The sequence below is a fragment of the Salvelinus fontinalis genome, unplaced genomic scaffold (genome assembly GCF_029448725.1).
Source record: "Salvelinus fontinalis isolate EN_2023a unplaced genomic scaffold, ASM2944872v1 scaffold_0001, whole genome shotgun sequence".
NCBI classification, from domain to species: Eukaryota; Metazoa; Chordata; class Actinopteri; order Salmoniformes; family Salmonidae; genus Salvelinus; species Salvelinus fontinalis.
Window position 1 is genome coordinate 1114847 of NW_026600210.1, and position 20196 is coordinate 1135042.

The 20196-nt window shown below is 40.7% G+C and overlaps 1 protein-coding gene across 1 annotated transcript in view; it reads left to right on the forward strand.

Annotated features, from left to right (window-relative positions):
• Positions 1-20196, forward strand: part of LOC129841801 (receptor for retinol uptake stra6-like) — a 113096-nt gene that overhangs the window by 45026 nt on the left and 47874 nt on the right. Inside the window, exons 8-15 of the mRNA XM_055910022.1 lie at positions 1273-1343; positions 1443-1504; positions 6423-6585; positions 9036-9111; positions 10671-10804; positions 15238-15355; positions 17632-17733; positions 18891-19054. Of these exons, the coding sequence (XP_055765997.1) occupies positions 1273-1343; positions 1443-1504; positions 6423-6585; positions 9036-9111; positions 10671-10804; positions 15238-15355; positions 17632-17733; positions 18891-19054 (890 nt within the window). The remainder of the gene's footprint in view (positions 1-1272; positions 1344-1442; positions 1505-6422; positions 6586-9035; positions 9112-10670; positions 10805-15237; positions 15356-17631; positions 17734-18890; positions 19055-20196) is intronic.

A 20196-nucleotide genomic window follows, 5' to 3' on the forward strand; every position in this document is an offset into this window, starting at 1 on the left:
TGTTCTCTTGATAAGAGTGTGAATTGGACAATTTTACTGTCCTGCTAAGCGTTCCAAATGTAAGGAGTACTTTTGGGTGTCAGGGAAAATGTATAGAGTAAAAAGTACATTATGTTCTTTAGGAATGTAGTAAAATAAAAGTTGATACAAATATAAATAGTAAAGTAAAGTACAGATACCCCCAAAAAAGTTTTTTACACAAGTATTTTACAGTATTTTACACCACTGGACCTTACAGATAATTGTATGTGGTGTACAGAGATGAGGTTGTCATTCAAAAATCATATTAAACACTATTATTGCAAATTACCTGACCTGATGACTCCTGGCTGTCCCTGTCCCTAGTCCACCTGGTCGTGCTGCTGATCCAGTTCCTGCTGTTCTGCCTGCGGCTTTCGAACCCTGATCTGTTCACGTGTCCTGGACCTGCTTTTTCGACTCCGTCTTTCCCAATTTGAGTCTTTTTTTCACAAATTGGTCTTTGTCCAATCAGATCAGCTGCGTAAACGCAACCAAAGACTCATATACACTGAGTATACCAAACATTAAGACAGCGTTTCTCAAACTCAGTCCTCTGGACCCCAAGAGGTGCACATTTAGTTATTATCCCATACATTACACAGCTGATACAAATGATCAAAGCTTGATGATTAGTTATTTCAAATCAGCTGTGTAGTACTAGGTCAAAAACCCCAAAAAGTTCACCCCTTGGTGTCCCGGGGACAGAGTTTGAGAAACCCTGCATTGAGAACACCTGCTCTTTCCCTGACAGACTGACCAGGTGAATCCAGGTGAAAGCTATGATCCCTTGTTGATGTCACTTGTTAAATCCACTTCAATCAGTGTAGATGAAGGGGAGGAAACGGATTAAAGAAGGATTTTTAAGCCTTGAGACAATTGAGACATGGATTGTGTATATATAACTTTCAGAGGATGATTGGCCAATATAAAATATTTAAGTGCCTTTGAATGGAGTATGGTAGTAGGTGCCAGGTGCACCAGTTTGTGTCAAGATCTGCAAAGCTGCTGGGTTTTTCACGCTCAACAGTTTCCTTTGTGCATCAAGAATGGTCCACCACCCAAAGGACATCCAGCCAACGTGACACAACTGTGGGGAAGCATTGGAGTCGACATGGACCAGCATCCCTTGTGGAACGCTTTCAACACCTTGTAGAGTCCATGTCCTGACTAATTGAGGTTGTTCAACTCGACATCAGGAAGGTGCTCTTAATGAATGTTTTGTGTGAGTAATCTGTCTGTCTCTTCCCTCAGTACAGAGAAGCCCACACTGGCGGAGAGGATAACTGACGCTGTGAAGTCCTACATGTACACACCAGAGGAAGGTGACTATATATATAAACTATAACTACATCTGTTTTTAATGTATTTTTACACTTACTGTCTAAATCCTGCAAATGTTTTTCCTTTCTTTTCACCGTCAGTTTTCCGGTTCCCTCTGAAGCTGGCGATATCTGGAGTAGTGTCGTTTACTGCTATTTACCAGGTACCAATGTGTTAGTCTAACCCATATCACTGTATTAGTCTAACCCATATCACTGTATTAGTCTAACCCATATCACTGTATTAGTCTAACCCATATCACTGTATTAGTCTAACCCATATCACTGTATTAGTCTAACCCATATCACTGTATTAGTCTAACCCATATCACTGTATTAGTCTAACCCATATCACTGTATTAGTCTAACCCATATCACTGTATTAGTCTAACCCATATCACTGTATTAGTCTAACCCATATCACTGTATTAGTCTAACCCATATCACTGTATTAGTCTAACCCATATCACTGTATTAGTCTAACCCATATCACTGTATTAGTCTAACCTACATCACTGTATTAGTCTAACCCATATCACTGTATTAGTCTAACCCATATCACTGTATTAGTATAACCCATATCACTGTATTAGTCTAACCCATATCACTGTATTAGTCTAATATTACAATCTAGTAGTCTATCAGATTATTATGATAGGTACTGTCCAGGTACTAGTCTAGTAGTCTATCAGATTATTATGATAGGTACTGTCCAGGTACTAAACTAGTAGTCTATCAGATTATTATGATAGGTACTGTACAGGTACTAATCTAGTAGTCTATCAGATTATTATGATAGGTACTGTACAGGTACTAATCTAGTAGTCTATCAGATTATTATGATAGGTACTGTACAGGTACTAATCTAGTAGTCTATCAGATTATTATGATAGGTACTGTACAGGTACTAGTCTAGTAGTCTATCAGATTATTATGATAGGTACTGTCCAGGTACTAATCTAGTAGTCTATCAGATTATTATGATAGGTACTGTACAGGTACTAATCAGGTAGTCTATCAGATTATTATGATAGGTACTGTACAGATACTAATCTAGTCTATCAGATTATTATGATAGGTACTAATCTAGTAGTCTATCACATTATTATGATAGGTACTGTACAGGTACTAATCTAGTAGTCTATCAGAATATTATGATAGGTACTGTACAGGTACTAATCTAGTAGTCTATCAGATTATTATGATGAGTACTAATCTAGTAGTCTATCAGATTATTATGATAGGTACTGTACAGGTACTAATCAGGTAGTCTATCAGATTATTATGATAGGTACTGTACAGGTACTAATCAGGTAGTCTATCAGATTATTATGATAGGTACTGTACAGGTACTAGTCTAGTAGTCTATCAGATTATTATGATAGGTACTGTACAGGTACTAATCTAGTAGTCTATCAGATTATTATGATAGGTACTAATCTAGTAGTCTATCAGATTATTATGATAGGTACTGTACAGGTACTAATCTAGTAGTCTATCAGATTATTATGATAGGTACTAGTCTAGTAGTCTATCAGATTATTATGATAGGTACTGTACAGATACTAATCTAGTAGTCTATCAGATTATTATGATAGGTACTGTACAGGTACTAATCAGGTAGTCTATCAGATTATTATGATAGGTACTGTACAGGTACTAATCTAGTAGTCTATCAGATTATTATGATAGGTACTGTCCAGGTACTAATCTAGTAGTCTATCAGAATATTATGATAGGTACTGTACAGGTACTAATCTAGTCTATCAGATTATTATGATAGGTACTGTACAGGTCCTAATCTAGTAGTCTATCAGATTATTATGATAGGTACTGTCCAGGTACTAATCTAGTAGTCTATCAGATTATTATGATAGGTACTGTACAGGTACTAATCAGGTAGTCTATCAGATTATTATGATAGGTACTGTACAGGTACTAATCTAGTAGTCTATCAGATTATTATGATAGGTACTAATCTAGTAGTCTATCAGATTATTATGATAGGTACTGTACAGGTACTAATCAGGTAGTCTATCAGATTATTATGATAGGTACTGTCCAGGTACTAATCTAGTAGTCTATCAGATTATTATGATAGGTACTGTACAGGTACTAATCTAGTAGTCTATCAGATTATTATGATAGGTACTGTCCAGGTACTAATCTAGTAGTCTATCAGAATATTATGATAGGTACTGTACAGGTACTAATCTAGTAGTCTATCAGATTATTATGATAGGTACTGTACAGGTACTAGTCTAGTAGTCTATCAGATTATTATGATAGGTACTGTCCAGGTACTAATCTAGTAGTCTATCAGATTATTATGATAGGTACTGTACAGGTACTAATCAGGTAGTCTATCAGATTATTATGATAGGTACTGTACAGATACTAATCTAGTCTATCAGATTATTATGATAGGTACTAATCTAGTAGTCTATCACATTATTATGATAGGTACTGTACAGGTACTAATCTAGTAGTCTATCAGAATATTATGATAGGTACTGTACAGGTACTAATCTAGTAGTCTATCAGATTATTATGATGAGTACTAATCTAGTAGTCTATCAGATTATTATGATAGGTACTGTACAGGTACTAATCAGGTAGTCTATCAGATTATTATGATAGGTACTGTACAGGTACTAATCAGGTAGTCTATCAGATTATTATGATAGGTACTGTACAGGTACTAGTCTAGTAGTCTATCAGATTATTATGATAGGTACTGTACAGGTACTAATCTAGTAGTCTATCAGATTATTATGATAGGTACTAATCTAGTAGTCTATCAGATTATTATGATAGGTACTGTACAGGTACTAATCTAGTAGTCTATCAGATTATTATGATAGGTACTAGTCTAGTAGTCTATCAGATTATTATGATAGGTACTGTACAGATACTAATCTAGTAGTCTATCAGATTATTATGATAGGTACTGTACAGGTACTAATCAGGTAGTCTATCAGATTATTATGATAGGTACTGTACAGGTACTAATCTAGTAGTCTATCAGATTATTATGATAGGTACTGTCCAGGTACTAATCTAGTAGTCTATCAGAATATTATGATAGGTACTGTACAGGTACTAATCTAGTCTATCAGATTATTATGATAGGTACTGTACAGGTACTAATCTAGTAGTCTATCAGATTATTATGATAGGTACTGTCCAGGTACTAATCTAGTAGTCTATTAGATTATTATGATAGGTACTGTACAGGTACTAATCAGGTAGTCTATCAGATTATTATGATAGGTACTGTACAGGTACTAATCTAGTAGTCTATCAGATTATTATGATAGGTACTAATCTAGTAGTCTATCAGATTATTATGATAGGTACTGTACAGGTACTAATCTAGTAGTCTATCAGATTATTATGATAGGTACTGTCCAGGTACTAATCAGGTAGTCTATCAGATTATTATGATAAGTACTAATCTAGTAGTCTATCAGATTATTATGATAGGTACTGTACAGGTACTAATCAGGTAGTCTATCAGATTATTATGATAGGTACTGTACAGGTACTAATCTAGTAGTCTATCAGATTATTATGATAGGTACTGTCCAGGTACTAATCTAGTAGTCTATCAGATTATTATGATAGGTACTGTACAGGTACTAATCTAGTAGTCTATCAGATTATTATGATAGGTACTAATCTAGTAGTCTATCAGATTATTATGATAGGTACTGTCCAGGTACTAATCTAGTAGTCTATCAGATTATTATGATAGGTACTGTACAGGTACTAATCTAGTAGTCTATCAGATTATTATGATAGGTACTGTACAGGTACTAATCTAGTAGTCTATCAGATTATTATGATAGGTACTGTCCAGGTACTAATCTAGTAGTCTATCAGAATATTATGATAGGTACTGTACAGGTACTAATCTAGTAGTCTATCAGATTATTATGATAGGTACTGTCCAGGTACTAGTCTAGTAGTCTATCAGATTATTATGATAGGTACTGTCCAGGTACTAATCTAGTAGTCTATCAGATTATTATGATAGGTACTGTCCAGGTACTAATCTAGTAGTCTATCAGATTATTATGATAGGTACTGTACAGGTACTAATCTAGTAGTCTATCAGATTATTATGATAGGTACTGTCCAGGTACTAATCTAGTAGTCTATCAGATTATTATGATAGGTACTGTACAGGTACTAATCTAGTAGTCTATCAGATTATTATGATAGGTACTGTACAGGTACTAATCTAGTAGTCTATCAGATTATTATGATAGGTACTGTCCAGGTACTAATCTAGTAGTCTATCAGAATATTATGATAGGTACTGTACAGGTACTAATCTAGTAGTCTATCAGATTATTATGATAGGTACTGTCCAGGTACTAGTCTAGTAGTCTATCAGATTATTATGATAGGTACTGTCCAGGTACTAATCTAGTAGTCTATCAGATTATCATGATAGGTACTGTCCAGGTACTAATCTAGTAGTCTATCAGATTATTATGATAGGTACTGTACAGGTACTAATCTAGTAGTCTATCAGATTATTATGATAGGTACTGTCCAGGTACTAATCTAGTAGTCTATCAGAATATTATGATAGGTACTGTACAGGTACTAATCTAGTAGTCTATCAGATTATTATGATAGGTACTGTCCAGGTACTAGTCTAGTAGTCTATCAGATTATTATGATAGGTACTGTCCAGGTACTAATCTAGTAGTCTATCAGATTATCATGATAGGTACTGTCCAGGTACTAATCTAGTAGTCTATCAGATTATTATGATAGGTACTGTACAGGTACTAATCTAGTAGTCTATCAGATTATTATGATAGGTACTGTCCAGGTACTAATCTAGTAGTCTATCAGAATATTATGATAGGTACTGTACAGGTACTAATCTAGTAGTCTATCAGATTATTATGATAGGTACTAATCTAGTAGTCTATCAGATTATTATGATAGGTACTGTCCAGGTACTAATCTAGTCGTCCAACCTACTGTAATATCAACACCATGGTGACAGTGTAGCAGCTCTGTTTGGTACTTCCTGTATTCACCGTACTTCCTGTTACCCAGATGGCTTTGGTGTTTGTGGCTAGCGTCGTGCCGACGCTCCAGATTGTCCGTCAAGGCGTCAACGAAGACATCGCCTTCCTACTGGCCGGTTTCAACATCGTATTATCAGAGGACAGGGCCGAAGTCGTCCGGATAGTGGTCTATTACATGTGGTGTGTAGAAGGTGAGTTAGGATAGTGGTCTATTACATGTGGTGTGTAGATGGTGAGTTAGGATAGTGGTCTATTACATGTGGTGTGTAGAAGGTGAGTTAGGGATAGTGGTCTATTACTACATGTGGTGTGTAGAAGGTGAGTTAGGATAGTGGTCTATTACATGTGGTGTGTAGAAGGTGAGTTAGGGATAGTGGTCTATTACTACATGTGGTGTGTAGAAGGTGAGTTAGGATAGTGGTCTATTACATGTGGTGTGTAGAAGGTGAGTTAGGGATAGTGGTCTATTACTACATGTGGTGTGTAGAAGGTGAGTTAGGATAGTGGTCTATTACATGTGGTGTGTAGAAGGTGAGTTAGGATAGTGGTCTATTACATGTGGTGTGTAGAAGGTGAGTTAGGGATAGTGGTCTATTACATGTGGTGTGTAGAAGGTGAGTTAGGGATAGTGGTATATTACATGTGGTGTGTAGAAGGTGAGTTAGGGATAGTGGTCTATTACATGTGGTGTGTAGGAGGTGAGTTAGGGATAGTGGTCTATTACATGTGGTGTGTAGAAGGTGAGTTAGGATAGTGGTCTATTACATGTGGTGTGTAGAAGGTGAGTTAGGGATAGTGGTCTATTACATGTGGTGTGTAGAAGGTGAGTCAGGATAGTGGTATATTACATGTGGTGTGTAGAAGGTGAGTCGGGATAGTGGTCTATTACATGTGGTGTGTAGAAGGTGAGTTAGGGATAGTGGTCTATTACTACATGTGGTGTGTAGAAGGTGAGTCAGGATAGTGGTCTATTACATGTGGTGTGTAGAAGGTGAGTCAGGATAGTGGTCTATTACTACATGTGGTGTGTAGAAGGTGAGTTAGGGATAGTGGTCTATTACTACATGTGGTGTGTAGAAGGTGAGTCAGGATAGTGGTATATTACATGTGGTGTGTAGAAGGTGAGTTAGGATAGTGGTCTATTACTACATGTGGTGTGTAGAAGGTGAGTTAGGGATAGTGGTCTATTATTACATGTGGTGTGTAGAAGGTGAGTTAGGGATAGTGGTCTATTACATGTGGTGTGTAGAAGGTGAGTTAGGGATAGTGGTCTATTACATGTGGTGTGTAGAAGGTGAGTTAGGATAGTGGTCTATTACTACATGTGGTGTGTAGAAGGTGAGTTAGGGATAGTGGTCTATTACATGTGGTGTGTAGAAGGTGAGTCAGGATAGTGGTATATTACATGTGGTGTGTAGAAGGTGAGTTAGGATAGTGGTATATTACTACATGTGGTGTGTAGAAGGTGAGTTAGGATAGTGGTCTATTACATGTGGTGTGTAGAAGGTGAGTCGGGATAGTGGTCTATTACATGTGGTGTGTAGGAGGTGAGTCGGGATAGTGGTCTATTACATGTGGTGTGTAGAAGGTGAGTCAGGATAGTGGTATATTACATGTGGTGTGTAGAAGGTGAGTTAGGATAGTGGTATATTACATGTGGTGTGTAGAAGGTGAGTCAGGATAGTGGTATATTACATGTGGTGTGTAGAAGGTGAGTTAGGGATAGTGGTCTATTACATGTGGTGTGTAGAAGGTGAGTCGGGATAGTGGTCTATTACATGTGGTGTGTAGAAGGTGAGTCAGGATAGTGGTCTATTACATGTGGTGTGTAGAAGGTGAGTTAGGGATAGTGGTATATTACATGTGGTGTGTAGAAGGTGAGTTAGGGATAGTGGTCTATTACATGTGGTGTGTAGAAGGTGAGTCGGGATAGTGGTCTATTACATGTGGTGTGTAGAAGGTGAGTCAGGATAGTGGTCTATTACATGTGGTGTGTAGAAGGTGAGTCAGGATAGTGGTCTATTACTACATGTGGTGTGTAGAAGGTGAGTTAGGGATAGTGGTATATTACATGTGGTGTGTAGAAGGTGAGTCAGGATAGTGGTATATTACATGTGGTGTGTAGAAGGTGAGTCGGGATAGTGGTCTATTACATGTGGTGTGTAGAAGGTGAGTTAGGGATAGTGGTCTATTACTACATGTGGTGTGTAGAAGGTGAGTCAGGATAGTGGTATATTACATGTGGTGTGTAGAAGGTGAGTCGGGATAGTGGTCTATTACATGTGGTGTGTAGAAGGTGAGTCGGGATAGTGGTCTATTACATGTGGTGTGTAGAAGGTGAGTCAGGATAGTGGTCTATTACTACATGTGGTGTGTAGAAGGTGAGTCGGGATAGTGGTCTATTACATGTGGTGTGTAGAAGGTGAGTCAGGATAGTGGTCTATTACTACATGTGGTGTGTAGAAGGTGAGTCAGGATAGTGGTCTATTACTACATGTGGAACTGCTGAACTGTATCATGTTGTTTCACATAGAATAGTGTTCGAATCAGCAGATGTCAGAAAGTGCTGAATGAGTTGTATTATTGTGACCCAGGAAATGTAGTTGACCTCTGTGGCAACATGTGCTGTGTGTGTTGGCAGTGTGCTACCTCTCTGCGATGACCCTGTCCTGCTCAGTGAACCTGCTCATGCTCATGAGATCCATGGTCCTGCACCGGTGAGCATGAGCCCTACACACTCATCTCTTTCTCTCTCTATATCTCTCTCTCTCTCTCTCTGTTCTCTCTGTCTCTCTGTCTCTCTCTCTCTCTGTCTCTCTGTTCTCTCTGTTCTCTCTGTCTCTCTGTCTCTCTCTTTCTCTCCCTCTCTCTGTTCTCTCTGTCTCTCTGTTCTCTCTGTCTCTCTGTCTCTCTCTCTCTCTCCCTGTCTCTCTGTTCTCTCTGTTCTCTCTTGTCTCTCTGTCTCTCTCTCTCTCTCCCTGTCTCTCTGTTCTCTCTGTTCTCTCTTGTCTCTCTGTCTCTCTCTCTATATCCCTCTCCCTCTCTCCCTCTCTCCCTCTCTCTCTCTCTCTGTCTCTGTCTCTATATATATCCCTCTCTCTCTGTTTCTCTCTCTATATCCCTCTCCCTCTCTCTCTCTCCCTCTCTCTCTCTATATCCCTCTCTCTCTCTCTCTCTGTCTCTGTCTCTGTCTCTGTTTCTCTGTCTCTGTCTCTGTTCTCTCTGTCTCTTCCTCTCGCTCTGTCTCTTTCTCTCGCTCTGTCTCTTTCTCTCGCTCTGTCTCTCGCTCTCTTTCTCGCTCGCTCTCTCGCGCTCTCTCTCTCTCTATGTCTCTCTCTCTATATCTCTATATCTCTATCTCTCTCTCTCTCTCTCTCTGTCTCTGTCTCTGTCTCTGTCTCTTTCTCTTTCTCTGTCTCTGTCTCTTTCTCTCACTCTGTCTCTCGCTCTCTCTCTCGCTCTCTCGCTCTCTCTCTCTGTCTCGCTCTCTCTCTCATTCTCTCGCTCATTCTCTCTCCCTCCCTCTCTCTCTCTCTCTCATTCTCTCTCTCTCTCTCTCTCCCATTCCCACACTCTCCCAGATCACCACACTCTTCGTCTCCACACTCCTCTCTTCCTCTTGTCACCAACTATGTCTGTCTTGTACACTATGACCACGTACGCCATCTTGTAGTGGTTCGATTAGGACGGTTAGTCCGTCTAGTTATTGCAGTCACACAGATAGAGAAAGAGCTATTATGATAAGAATTGACAATTGGGCCCTTATGCTAGAGATAATGACATATTAAAAGTAATAGGATTTTAAATGGAATTGCATGAAGCTAATTTTATGTTCCACAGTCGCACATTCATTTAGTGTGTGTGTGTGTGTGTGTGTGTGTGTGTGTGTGTGTGTGTGTGTGTGTGTGTGTGTGTGTGTGTGTGTATGTGTGTATGTGTGTGTGTGTGTGTGTGTGTGTGTGCGTGCGTGCGTGCGTGCGTGCGTGCGTGCGTGCGTGCGTGCGTGTGTCTTTGACAGGCTGTGTATGTAACTGTTTTACATGTCTAACCTAAAGGGTCTGTATAGAGGAGACATCTATAATGTATATAACTGTTATAACCCTCTATAACTGTTTTACAGATCTAAACTAAAGGGGCTGTATAGAGGAGACATCTATAATGTATATAACTGTTATAACCCTCTATAACTGTTTTACAGGTCTAACCTAAAGGGTCTGTATAGAGGAGACATCTATAATGTATATATCTGTTATAACCCTCTATAACTGTTTTACAGGTCTAACCTAAAGGGGCTGTATAGAGGAGACATCTATAATGTATATAACTGCCAGAGGAGTATCAGACCATCTCGTCCTGCCCTGGTCTGCTGGATGGGATTCACCAGCTTCCAGGCTGCTCACATCTGCTTAGGTAAAACCCCTGCTTATATACCTGACCTCACACCTGCTCAGGTAAAACCCCTGCTTATATACCTGACCTCACACCTGCTCAGGTAAAGAACCTGCTCAAGTAAAACACCTGCTCAGGTAAAACACCTGCTCAGGTAAAACACCTGCTCAGGTTAAACCCCTGCTCAGGTTAAACCCCTGCTCAGGTAAAACACCTGCTCAGGTTAAACCCCTGCTCAGGTTAAACCCCTGCTCAGGTAAAACACCTGCTCAGGTAAAACACTGGCTCAGGTAAAACACTGGCTCAGGTAAAACACATGTTCAGGTAAAACAACTGCTCAGGTTAAACACCTGCTCAGGTAAAACACCTGCTCAGGTTAAACACCTGCTCAGGTAAAACACCTGCTCAGGTAAAACACTGGCTCAGGTAAAACACTGGCTCAGGTAAAACACTGGCTCAGGTTAAACACCTGTTCAGGTAAAACACCTGCTCAGGTAAAACACCTGCTCAGGTAAAACACCTGCTCAGGTTAAACCCCTGCTCAGGTAAAACACCTGCTCAGGTTAAACCCCTGCTCAGGTTAAACCCCTGCTCAGGTAAAACACCTGCTCAGGTAAAACACTGGCTCAGGTAAAACACTGGCTCAGGTAAAACACATGTTCAGGTAAAACAACTGCTCAGGTTAAACACCTGCTCAGGTAAAACACCCGCTCAGATTAAACACCTGCTCAGGTAAAACACCTGCTCAGGTAAAACACTGGCTCAGGTAAAACACTGGCTCAGGTAAAGCACTGGCTCAGGTTAAACACCTGTTCAGGTAAAACAACTGCTCAGGTAAAACAACTGCTCAGGTAAAACACCTGCTCAGGTAAAACACCTGCTCAGGTAAAACACTGGCTCAGGTTAAACACCTGCTCAGGTAAAACAACTGCTCAGGTAAAACACTTGCTCAGGTTAAACACCTGCTCAGGTTAAACACCTGCTCAGGTAAAACACCTGCTCACACATTATGTACCTGACCTAACACCTGCTCAGGTTAAACACCTGCTCAGGTTAAACACCTGCTCAGGTAAAACACCTGCTCACACATTATATACCTGACCTAACACCTGCTCAGGTTAAACACCTGCTCAGGTTAAACACCTGCTCAGGTTAAGCACCTGCTCAGGTACAGGACAACACCTCATCCTGTAGTTTTGGGTCGTAGTTCTTTTAACTAGATGTTAAGTCCCCAATATGGTGTTGATATGTTGTTGTCCAAAGTGCTGTGTGAATGCCGTAGAGTACTGTGCCTTATAACGCCAGAAGGCCCAATCTTTCCAAGCAGGGCTGACTTTTTCATAGGGAGTGACATGAAACATGTTCTGGCCTTACCAGACAATTGATTTTCTCTCCCTCTGAGCAAGTGAGCCCACCTTGGGAAATAACAGAATAACAGTGACAGACTAGTGAGTCCACCTTGGGGAAATAACAGAATAACAGTGACAGACTAGTGAGCCCACCTTGGCTTGGGTAAATAACAGAATAACAGTGACAGACTAGTGAGCCTTGGGAATTAACAGAATAACAGTGACAGACTAGTGAGCCCATCTTGGGGAAATAACAGAAAAACAGTGACAGACTAGTGAGACCACCTTGGGAAATAACAGAAAAACAGTGACAGACTAGTGAGCCCACCTTGGGAAATAACAGAATAACAGTGACAGACTAGTGAGCCCACCTTGGGAAATAACAGAATAACAGTGACAGACTAGTGAGTCCACCTTGGGGAAATAACAGAATAACAGTGACAGACTAGTGAGCCCACCTTCGGAAATAACAGAAAAACAGTGACAGACTAGTGAGTCCACCTTGGGAAAATAACAGAATAACAGTGACAGACTAGTGAGCCCACCTTGGGAAATAACAGAATAACAGGACAGACTAGTGAGCCCACCTTGGGGAAATAACAGAATAACAGTGACAGACTAGTGAGCCCACCTTGGGGAAATAACAGAATAACAGTGACAGACTAGTGGGCCCACCTTGGGGAATAACAGAATAACAGTGACAGACTAGTGAGCCCACCTTGGGAAATAACAGAATAACAGTGACAGACTAGTGAGCCCACCTTGGGGAAATAGCAGAATAACAGTGACAGACTAGTGAGCCTACCTTCGGAAATAACAGAATAACAGTGACAGACTAGTGAGCCCACCTTGGGGAAATAACAGAATAACAGTGACAGACTAGTGAGTCCACCTTGGGAAATAACAGAATAACAGTGACAGACTAGTGAGCCCACCTTGGGAAATAACAGAATAACAGTGACAGACTAGTGAGCCCACCTTGGGAAATAACAGAATAACAGGACAGACTAGTGAGCCTTGGGAAATAACAGAATAACAGTGACAGACTAGTGAGCCCACCTTGGGAAAATAACAGAATAACAGTGACAGACTAGTGAGCCCACCTTGGGAAAATAACAGAATAACAGTGACAGACTAGTGAGCCCACCTTGGGAAAATAACAGAATAACAGTGACAGACTAGTGAGCCCACCTTGGGAAATAACAGAATAACAGTGACAGACTAGTGAGCCCACCTTGGGAAATAACAGAATAACAGGACAGACTAGTGAGCCTTGGGAAATAACAGAATAACAGTGACAGACTAGTGAGCCCACCTTGGGAAAATAACAGAATAACAGTGACAGACTAGTGAGCCCACCTTGGGAAATAACAGAATAACAGGACAGACTAGTGAGCCCACCTTGGGGAAATAACAGAATAACAGTGACAGACTAGTGAGCCCACCTTGGGGAAATAACAGAATAACAGTGACAGACTAGTGGGCCCACCTTGGGGAATAACAGAATAACAGTGACAGACTAGTGAGCCCACCTTGGGAAATAACAGAATAACAGTGACAGACTAGTGAGCCCACCTTGGGGAAATAGCAGAATAACAGTGACAGACTAGTGAGCCTACCTTCGGAAATAACAGAATAACAGTGACAGACTAGTGAGCCCACCTTGGGGAAATAACAGAATAACAGTGACAGACTAGTGAGTCCACCTTGGGGAAATAACAGAATAACAGTGACAGACTAGTGAGTCTACCTTCGGAAATAACAGAATAACAGTGACAGACTAGTGAGTCCACCTTGGGGAAATAACAGAATAACAGTGACAGACTAGTGAGTCCACCTTGGGAAATAACAGAATAACAGTGACAGACTAGTGAGCCCACCTTGGGAAATAACAGAATAACAGTGACAGACTAGTGAGCCCACCTTGGGAAATAACAGAATAACAGGACAGACTAGTGAGCCTTGGGAAATAACAGAATAACAGTGACAGACTAGTGAGCCCACCTTGGGAAAATAACAGAATAACAGTGACAGACTAGTGAGCCCACCTTGGGAAAATAACAGAATAACAGTGACAGACTAGTGAGCCCACCTTGGGGAAATAACAGAATAACAGTGACAGACTAGTGAGCCCACCTTGGGAAAATAACAGAATAACAGTGACAGACTAGTGAGCCCACCTTGGGGAAATAACAGAATAACAGTGACAGACTAGTGAGCCCACCTTGGGGAAATAACAGAATAACAGTGACAGACTAGTGAGCCCACCTTGGGGAAATAACAGAATAACAGTGACAGACTAGTGAGCCCACCTTGGGGAAATAACAGAATAACAGTGACAGACTAGTGAGCCCACCTTGGGAAAATAACAGAATAACAGTGACAGACTAGTGAGCCTACCTTGGGAAATAACAGAATAACAGTGACAGACTAGTGAGCCCACCTTGGGAAATAACAGAATAACAGTGACAGACTAGTGAGCCTTGGGGAAATAACAGAATAACAGTGACAGACTAGTGAGCCTTGGGGAAATAACAGAATAACAGTGACAGACTAGTGAGCCCACCTTGGGGAAATAACAGAATAACAGTGACAGACTAGTGAGCCCACCTTGGGGAAATAACAGAATAACAGTGACAGACTAGTGAGCCCACCTTGGGAAAATAACAGAATAACAGTGACAGACTAGTCCAGCCATCTCTCTGTGATAGTCACAGATGGATTTAGAGCTCTCATCATGACAGCAGAAGCTCTAACTAGTCCAGCCATCTCTCTGTGATAGTCACAGATGGATTTAGAGCTCTCATCATGACAGCAGAAGCTCTAACTAGTCCAGCCATCTCTCTGTGATAGTCACAGATGGATTTAGAGCTCTCATCATGACAGCAGAAGCTCTAACGGGTCTGAATGGTGTCTCTGCGCCGCTCAATGGACGTTTGACATTTTCCTGTCGACAGTTATATATTGTATGTTACATTCTGTTACATTGTTACATTCATGTTACATTCTGTCTCCACTGAGATCCTTCATTTTAATGTTACATTCTGTCTTCACCTGTGGGGTTGTACTGCGTATTGGGTATAAAATGTTTAAACACCTCTCCAGGTATGCTGATCCAGACCATAGTGTTCTTCCTGTGTCTGCTGATCGCTGTGTTCCTCATCATCATCCCCATCTTCCACGGACAGAACCTCATGCTCTTCAAGGTCCTGGGGAACATGTGGTGAGTGGTGCTTCTCAAAGACTATATCCTACACTTCCCAATGGCACTACAGGATGAAACGCTTAAGTACTGCTTGTGAATGGGTTATGTATGGGTTATGTATGGGTTATGTATGGATTATGTATGGGTTATGTATGGGTTATGTATGGGATATGTATGGATTATGTATGGATTATGTATGAGTTATGTATGGATTATGTATGGGTTATGTATGGGTTATGTATGGATTATGTATGGATTATGTATGAGTTATGTATGGATTATGTATGGGTTATGTATGGGTTATGTATGGATTATGTATGGGTTATGTATGGGTTATGTATGGGTTATGTATGGGTTATGTATGGATTATGTATGGATTATGTATGGATTATGCATGAGTTATGTATGGATTATGTATGGATTATGCATGAGTTATGTATGGATTATGTATGGGTTATGTATGGATTATGTATGGATTATGTATGGATTATGCATGAGTTATGTATGGGTTATGTATGGATTATGTATGGATTATGTATGGGTTATGTATGGATTATGTATGGATTATGTATGGATTATGTATGAGTTATGTATGGGTTATGTATGGATTATGTATGGATTATGTATGGATTATGCATGAGTTATGTATGGATTATGTATGGATTATGCATGAGTTATGTATGGATTATGTATGGGTTATGTATGGATTATGTATGGATTATGTATGGATTATGCATGAGTTATGTATGGATTATGTATGGATTATGCATGAGTTATGTAGGGATTATGTATGGGTTATGTATGGATTATGTATGGGTTATGTATGGGTGTTAGGAATTTTGTTAATAATAACTAAAACAATTTCTAGATTTAGATAAAACTATAACTAATTGAACTCTGTACGCCTAGTGAAAAGAGATTTGTGCTGTGGGTTATAAAGTAAGCAGAAAGGGTCGTTAAACTATGGTTGAACTGACCCAATTTAGCCCTGAGATGTTTGGATAAGGCAGTGAGTAACTTTTTAGGTCTTCCATTATCTTGAGTTGTCTGCTAAAGTGGTAATAAATTATAGTGAGCCTTCAGGAGAATAGATTATATTGTGTGTCATGTGTGTGCGCTGGGAAGTTGGAATGAACTTTTGAACCCGTTTTATAAAGGTCAGGAGGAGGAGATTTATTCTGTAACCTATGACGTCATATCTTGTATATAAACTGTTGTTTATGGTCAAATGGTAGCGTGCTCCGGGAATAAATACTATTATCTAATTTTAATAAGACTGTATCCTGTCTATTTTATGTTAATAAGTATCTTACAAATTCTTATAAATAGACAGATTGATTTTAATTAATGAGTACATTAGAGGAATTATTTAATTCCCTCAACAATGGGTTTTGTATGGGTTATGTATGGGTTATGTGTGGGTTATAATGTGGGTTATGTATGGATTATGTATGGGTTATGTATGGGTTATGTATGGGTTATGTATGGGTTATGTATGGGTTATGTATGGGTTATGTATGGGTTATGTATGGGTTATGTATGGGTTATGTATGGGTTATGTATGAGTTATGTATGGGTTATGTATGGGTTATGTATGGGTTATGTATGGGTTATGTATGAGTTATGTATGGGTTATGTATGAGTTATGTGTGGGTTATGTATGAGTTATGTGTGGGTTATGTATGGATTATGTATGGGTTATGTATGGGTTATGTATGGGTTATGTATGGGTTATGTATGAGTTATGTATGGGTTATGTATGGGTTATGTATGAGTTATGTATGGGTTATGTATGGGTTATGTATGGGTTATGTGTGGGTTATAATGTGGGTTATGTATGGGTTATGTATGGGTTATGTATGGGTTATGTGTGGGTTATAATGTGGGTTATGTATGGGTTACGTATGAGTTATGTATGAGTTATGTATGGGTTATGTATGAGTTATGTATGAGTTATGTATGGGTTATGTATGGGTTATGTATGGGTTATGTATGAGTTACGTATGAGTTATGTATGGGTTATGTATGAGTTATGTGTGGGTTATAATGTGGGTTATGTATGGGTTATGTGTGGGTTATAATGTGGATTATGTATGAGTTATGTATGAGTTATGTATGGGATATGTATGGACTATGTATGGGTTATGTATGGGTTATGTATGGGTTATGTGTGGGTTATAATGTGAGTTATGGATGAGTTATGTATGGGTTATGTATGGGTTATGTATGGGTTATGTATGGGTTATGTGGCTACCTTTCAAATACAATGTACCCCCTTTATTTCCTCTCCTCAGGCCGTTCTGGTTGACGCTGTTCTCAGTTGTAGTGGTCCAACATGTCACCACCAGGTTCTGCTTCATTAAGAAGTCGACAGGGACACGGGACCTCTACAACAGGTATGTACACTAGTGTGTTCTGTAGATTGACTGCGTTGTTGGGTATGAGCTGGTCTCTCATTCTAGTTCGAGGACGTATCGTAGGTAGATAGGTTGTACGTTCTCTCACATAACTGACATAGCCTTCGCAAGCCACCCTGATCTCGCGAACTTACATGAACGTTTCGTTGCTTGCGAGATCAGGGTGGCTTACGAGGCCTATCAGCTAAATGTGATCATCATGTTCAGGTGGACATTAGTTTCTTATTGGTTCCAGGTGTGGACATTAGTTTCTTATTGGTTCCAGGTGTAGACATTAGTTTCTTATTGGTTCCAGGTGTAGACATTAGTTTCTTATTGGTTCCAGGTGTAGACATTAGTTTCTTATTGGTTCCAGGTGTAGACATTAGTTTCTTATTGGTTCCAGGTGTAGACATTAGTTTCTTATTGGTTCCAGGTGTAGACATTAGTTTCTTATTGGTTCCAGGTGTAGACATTAGTTTCTTATTGGTTCCAGGTGTAGACAGGGTAGACATTAGTTTCTTATTGGTTCCCGGTGTAGACATTAGTTTCTTATTGGTTCCCAGTGTAGACATTAGTTTCTTATTGGTTCCAGGTGTAGACATTAGTTTCTTATTGGTTCCCGGTGTAGACATTAGTTTCTTATTGGTTCCCGGTGTAAACATTAGTTTCTTATTGGTTCCAGGTGTAGACATTAGTTTCTTATTGGTTCCCAGTGTAGACATTAGTTTCTTATTGGTTCCCGGTGTAGACATTAGTTTCTTATTGGTTCCCGGTGTAGACATTAGTTTCTTATTGGTTCCCGGTGTAGACATTAGTTTCTTATTGGTTCCCGGTGTAGACATTAGTTTCTTATTGGTTCCCGGTGTAGACATTAGTTTCTTATTGGTGCCAGGTGTAGACATTAGTTTATTATTGGTGCCAGGTGTGGACATGAATTTCTTATTGGTGGCAGGTACAGATAGGTTAGATTGTTGACTCTGTGTCTCTCTCCTAGGGGTAGGGGTTAGATTGTTGACTCTGTGTCTCTCTCCTAGGGGTAGGTGTTAGATTGTTGACTCTGTGTCTCTCTCCTAGGGGTAGGGGTTAGATTGTTGACTCTGTGTCTCTCTCCTAGGGGTAGGGGTTAGATTGTTGACTCTGTGTCTCTCTCCTAGGGGTAGTCTCTTCCTGCTGACCTACCTCTTGTTCCCCGTCAACGTTCTGATTGGCGTGGTGCTGGGGGTGTGGCGGCTGGTCATCACGGCCCTGTTCAATATCGTCCACCTGGGACGCATGGACATCAGCCTCCTCAACCGCAATGTAGAGACCTTTGACCCCGGTGAGTCACTGGGACCCTTTTGTGTTTATCTGGAGTTCACACAGGTGATCTAACCCATGTCCGGGAAACAACCCCTGTCCTTGTCCTAGTCTGGACTTGTCCCTGTCCCTGTCCAATCCTCTCAGATCTCCTACCTCCTAGTCTGGACTTGTCCCTGTCCAATCCTCTCAGATATCCTACCTCCTAGTCTGGACTTATCCCTGTCCAATCCTCTCAGATCTCCTACCTCCTAGTCTGGACTTGTCCCTGTCCTTGTCCTCTCAGATCTCCGTCCCCCTAGTCTGGACTTATCCCTGTCCAATCCTCTCAGATCTCCTACCGCCTAGTCTGGACTTGTCCCTGTCCAATACTCTCAGATCTCCTACCTCCTAGTCTGGACTTGTACCTGTCCAATCCTCTCAGATCTCCTACCCCCTATTCTGGACTTATCCCTGTCCAATCCTCTCAGATCTCCTCCCCCCTAGTCTGGACTTGTACCTGTCCAATCCTCTCAGATCTCCTACCTCCTAGTCTGGACTTGTCCCTGTCCTAGTCCAATCCTCTCAGATCTCCTACCCCCTAGTCTGGACTTGTCCTTGTCCAGTCCTCTCAGATCTCCTACCCCCTAGTCTGGACTTATCCCTGTCCAATCCTCTCAGATCTCCTACCCCCTAGTCTGGACTTATCCCTGTCTAATCCTCTCAGATCTCCTACCTCCTATTCTGGACGTGTACCTGTCCAATCCTCTCAGATCTCCTACCCCCTAGTCTGGACTTGTCCCTGTCCAATCCTCTCAGATCTCCTACCCCCTAGTCTGGATTTATCCCTGTCCAATCCTCTCAGATCTCCTACCTCCTAGTCTGGAGTTGTCCTTGTCCAATCCTCTCAGATCTCCTACCCCCTAGTCTGGACGTATCCCTGTCCAATCCTCTCAGATCTCCTATCCCCTAGTCTGGAGTTGTCCTTGTCCAATCCTCTCAGATCTCCTACCCCCTAGTCTGGACTAGTACCTGTCCAATCCTCTCAGATCTCCTACCCCCTAGTCTGGACTTATCCCTGTCCAATCCTCTCAGATCTCCTACCCCCTAGTCTGGACTTATCCCTGTCCAATCCTCTCAGATCTCCTACCCCCTAGTCTGGACTTGTACCTGTCCAATCCTCGC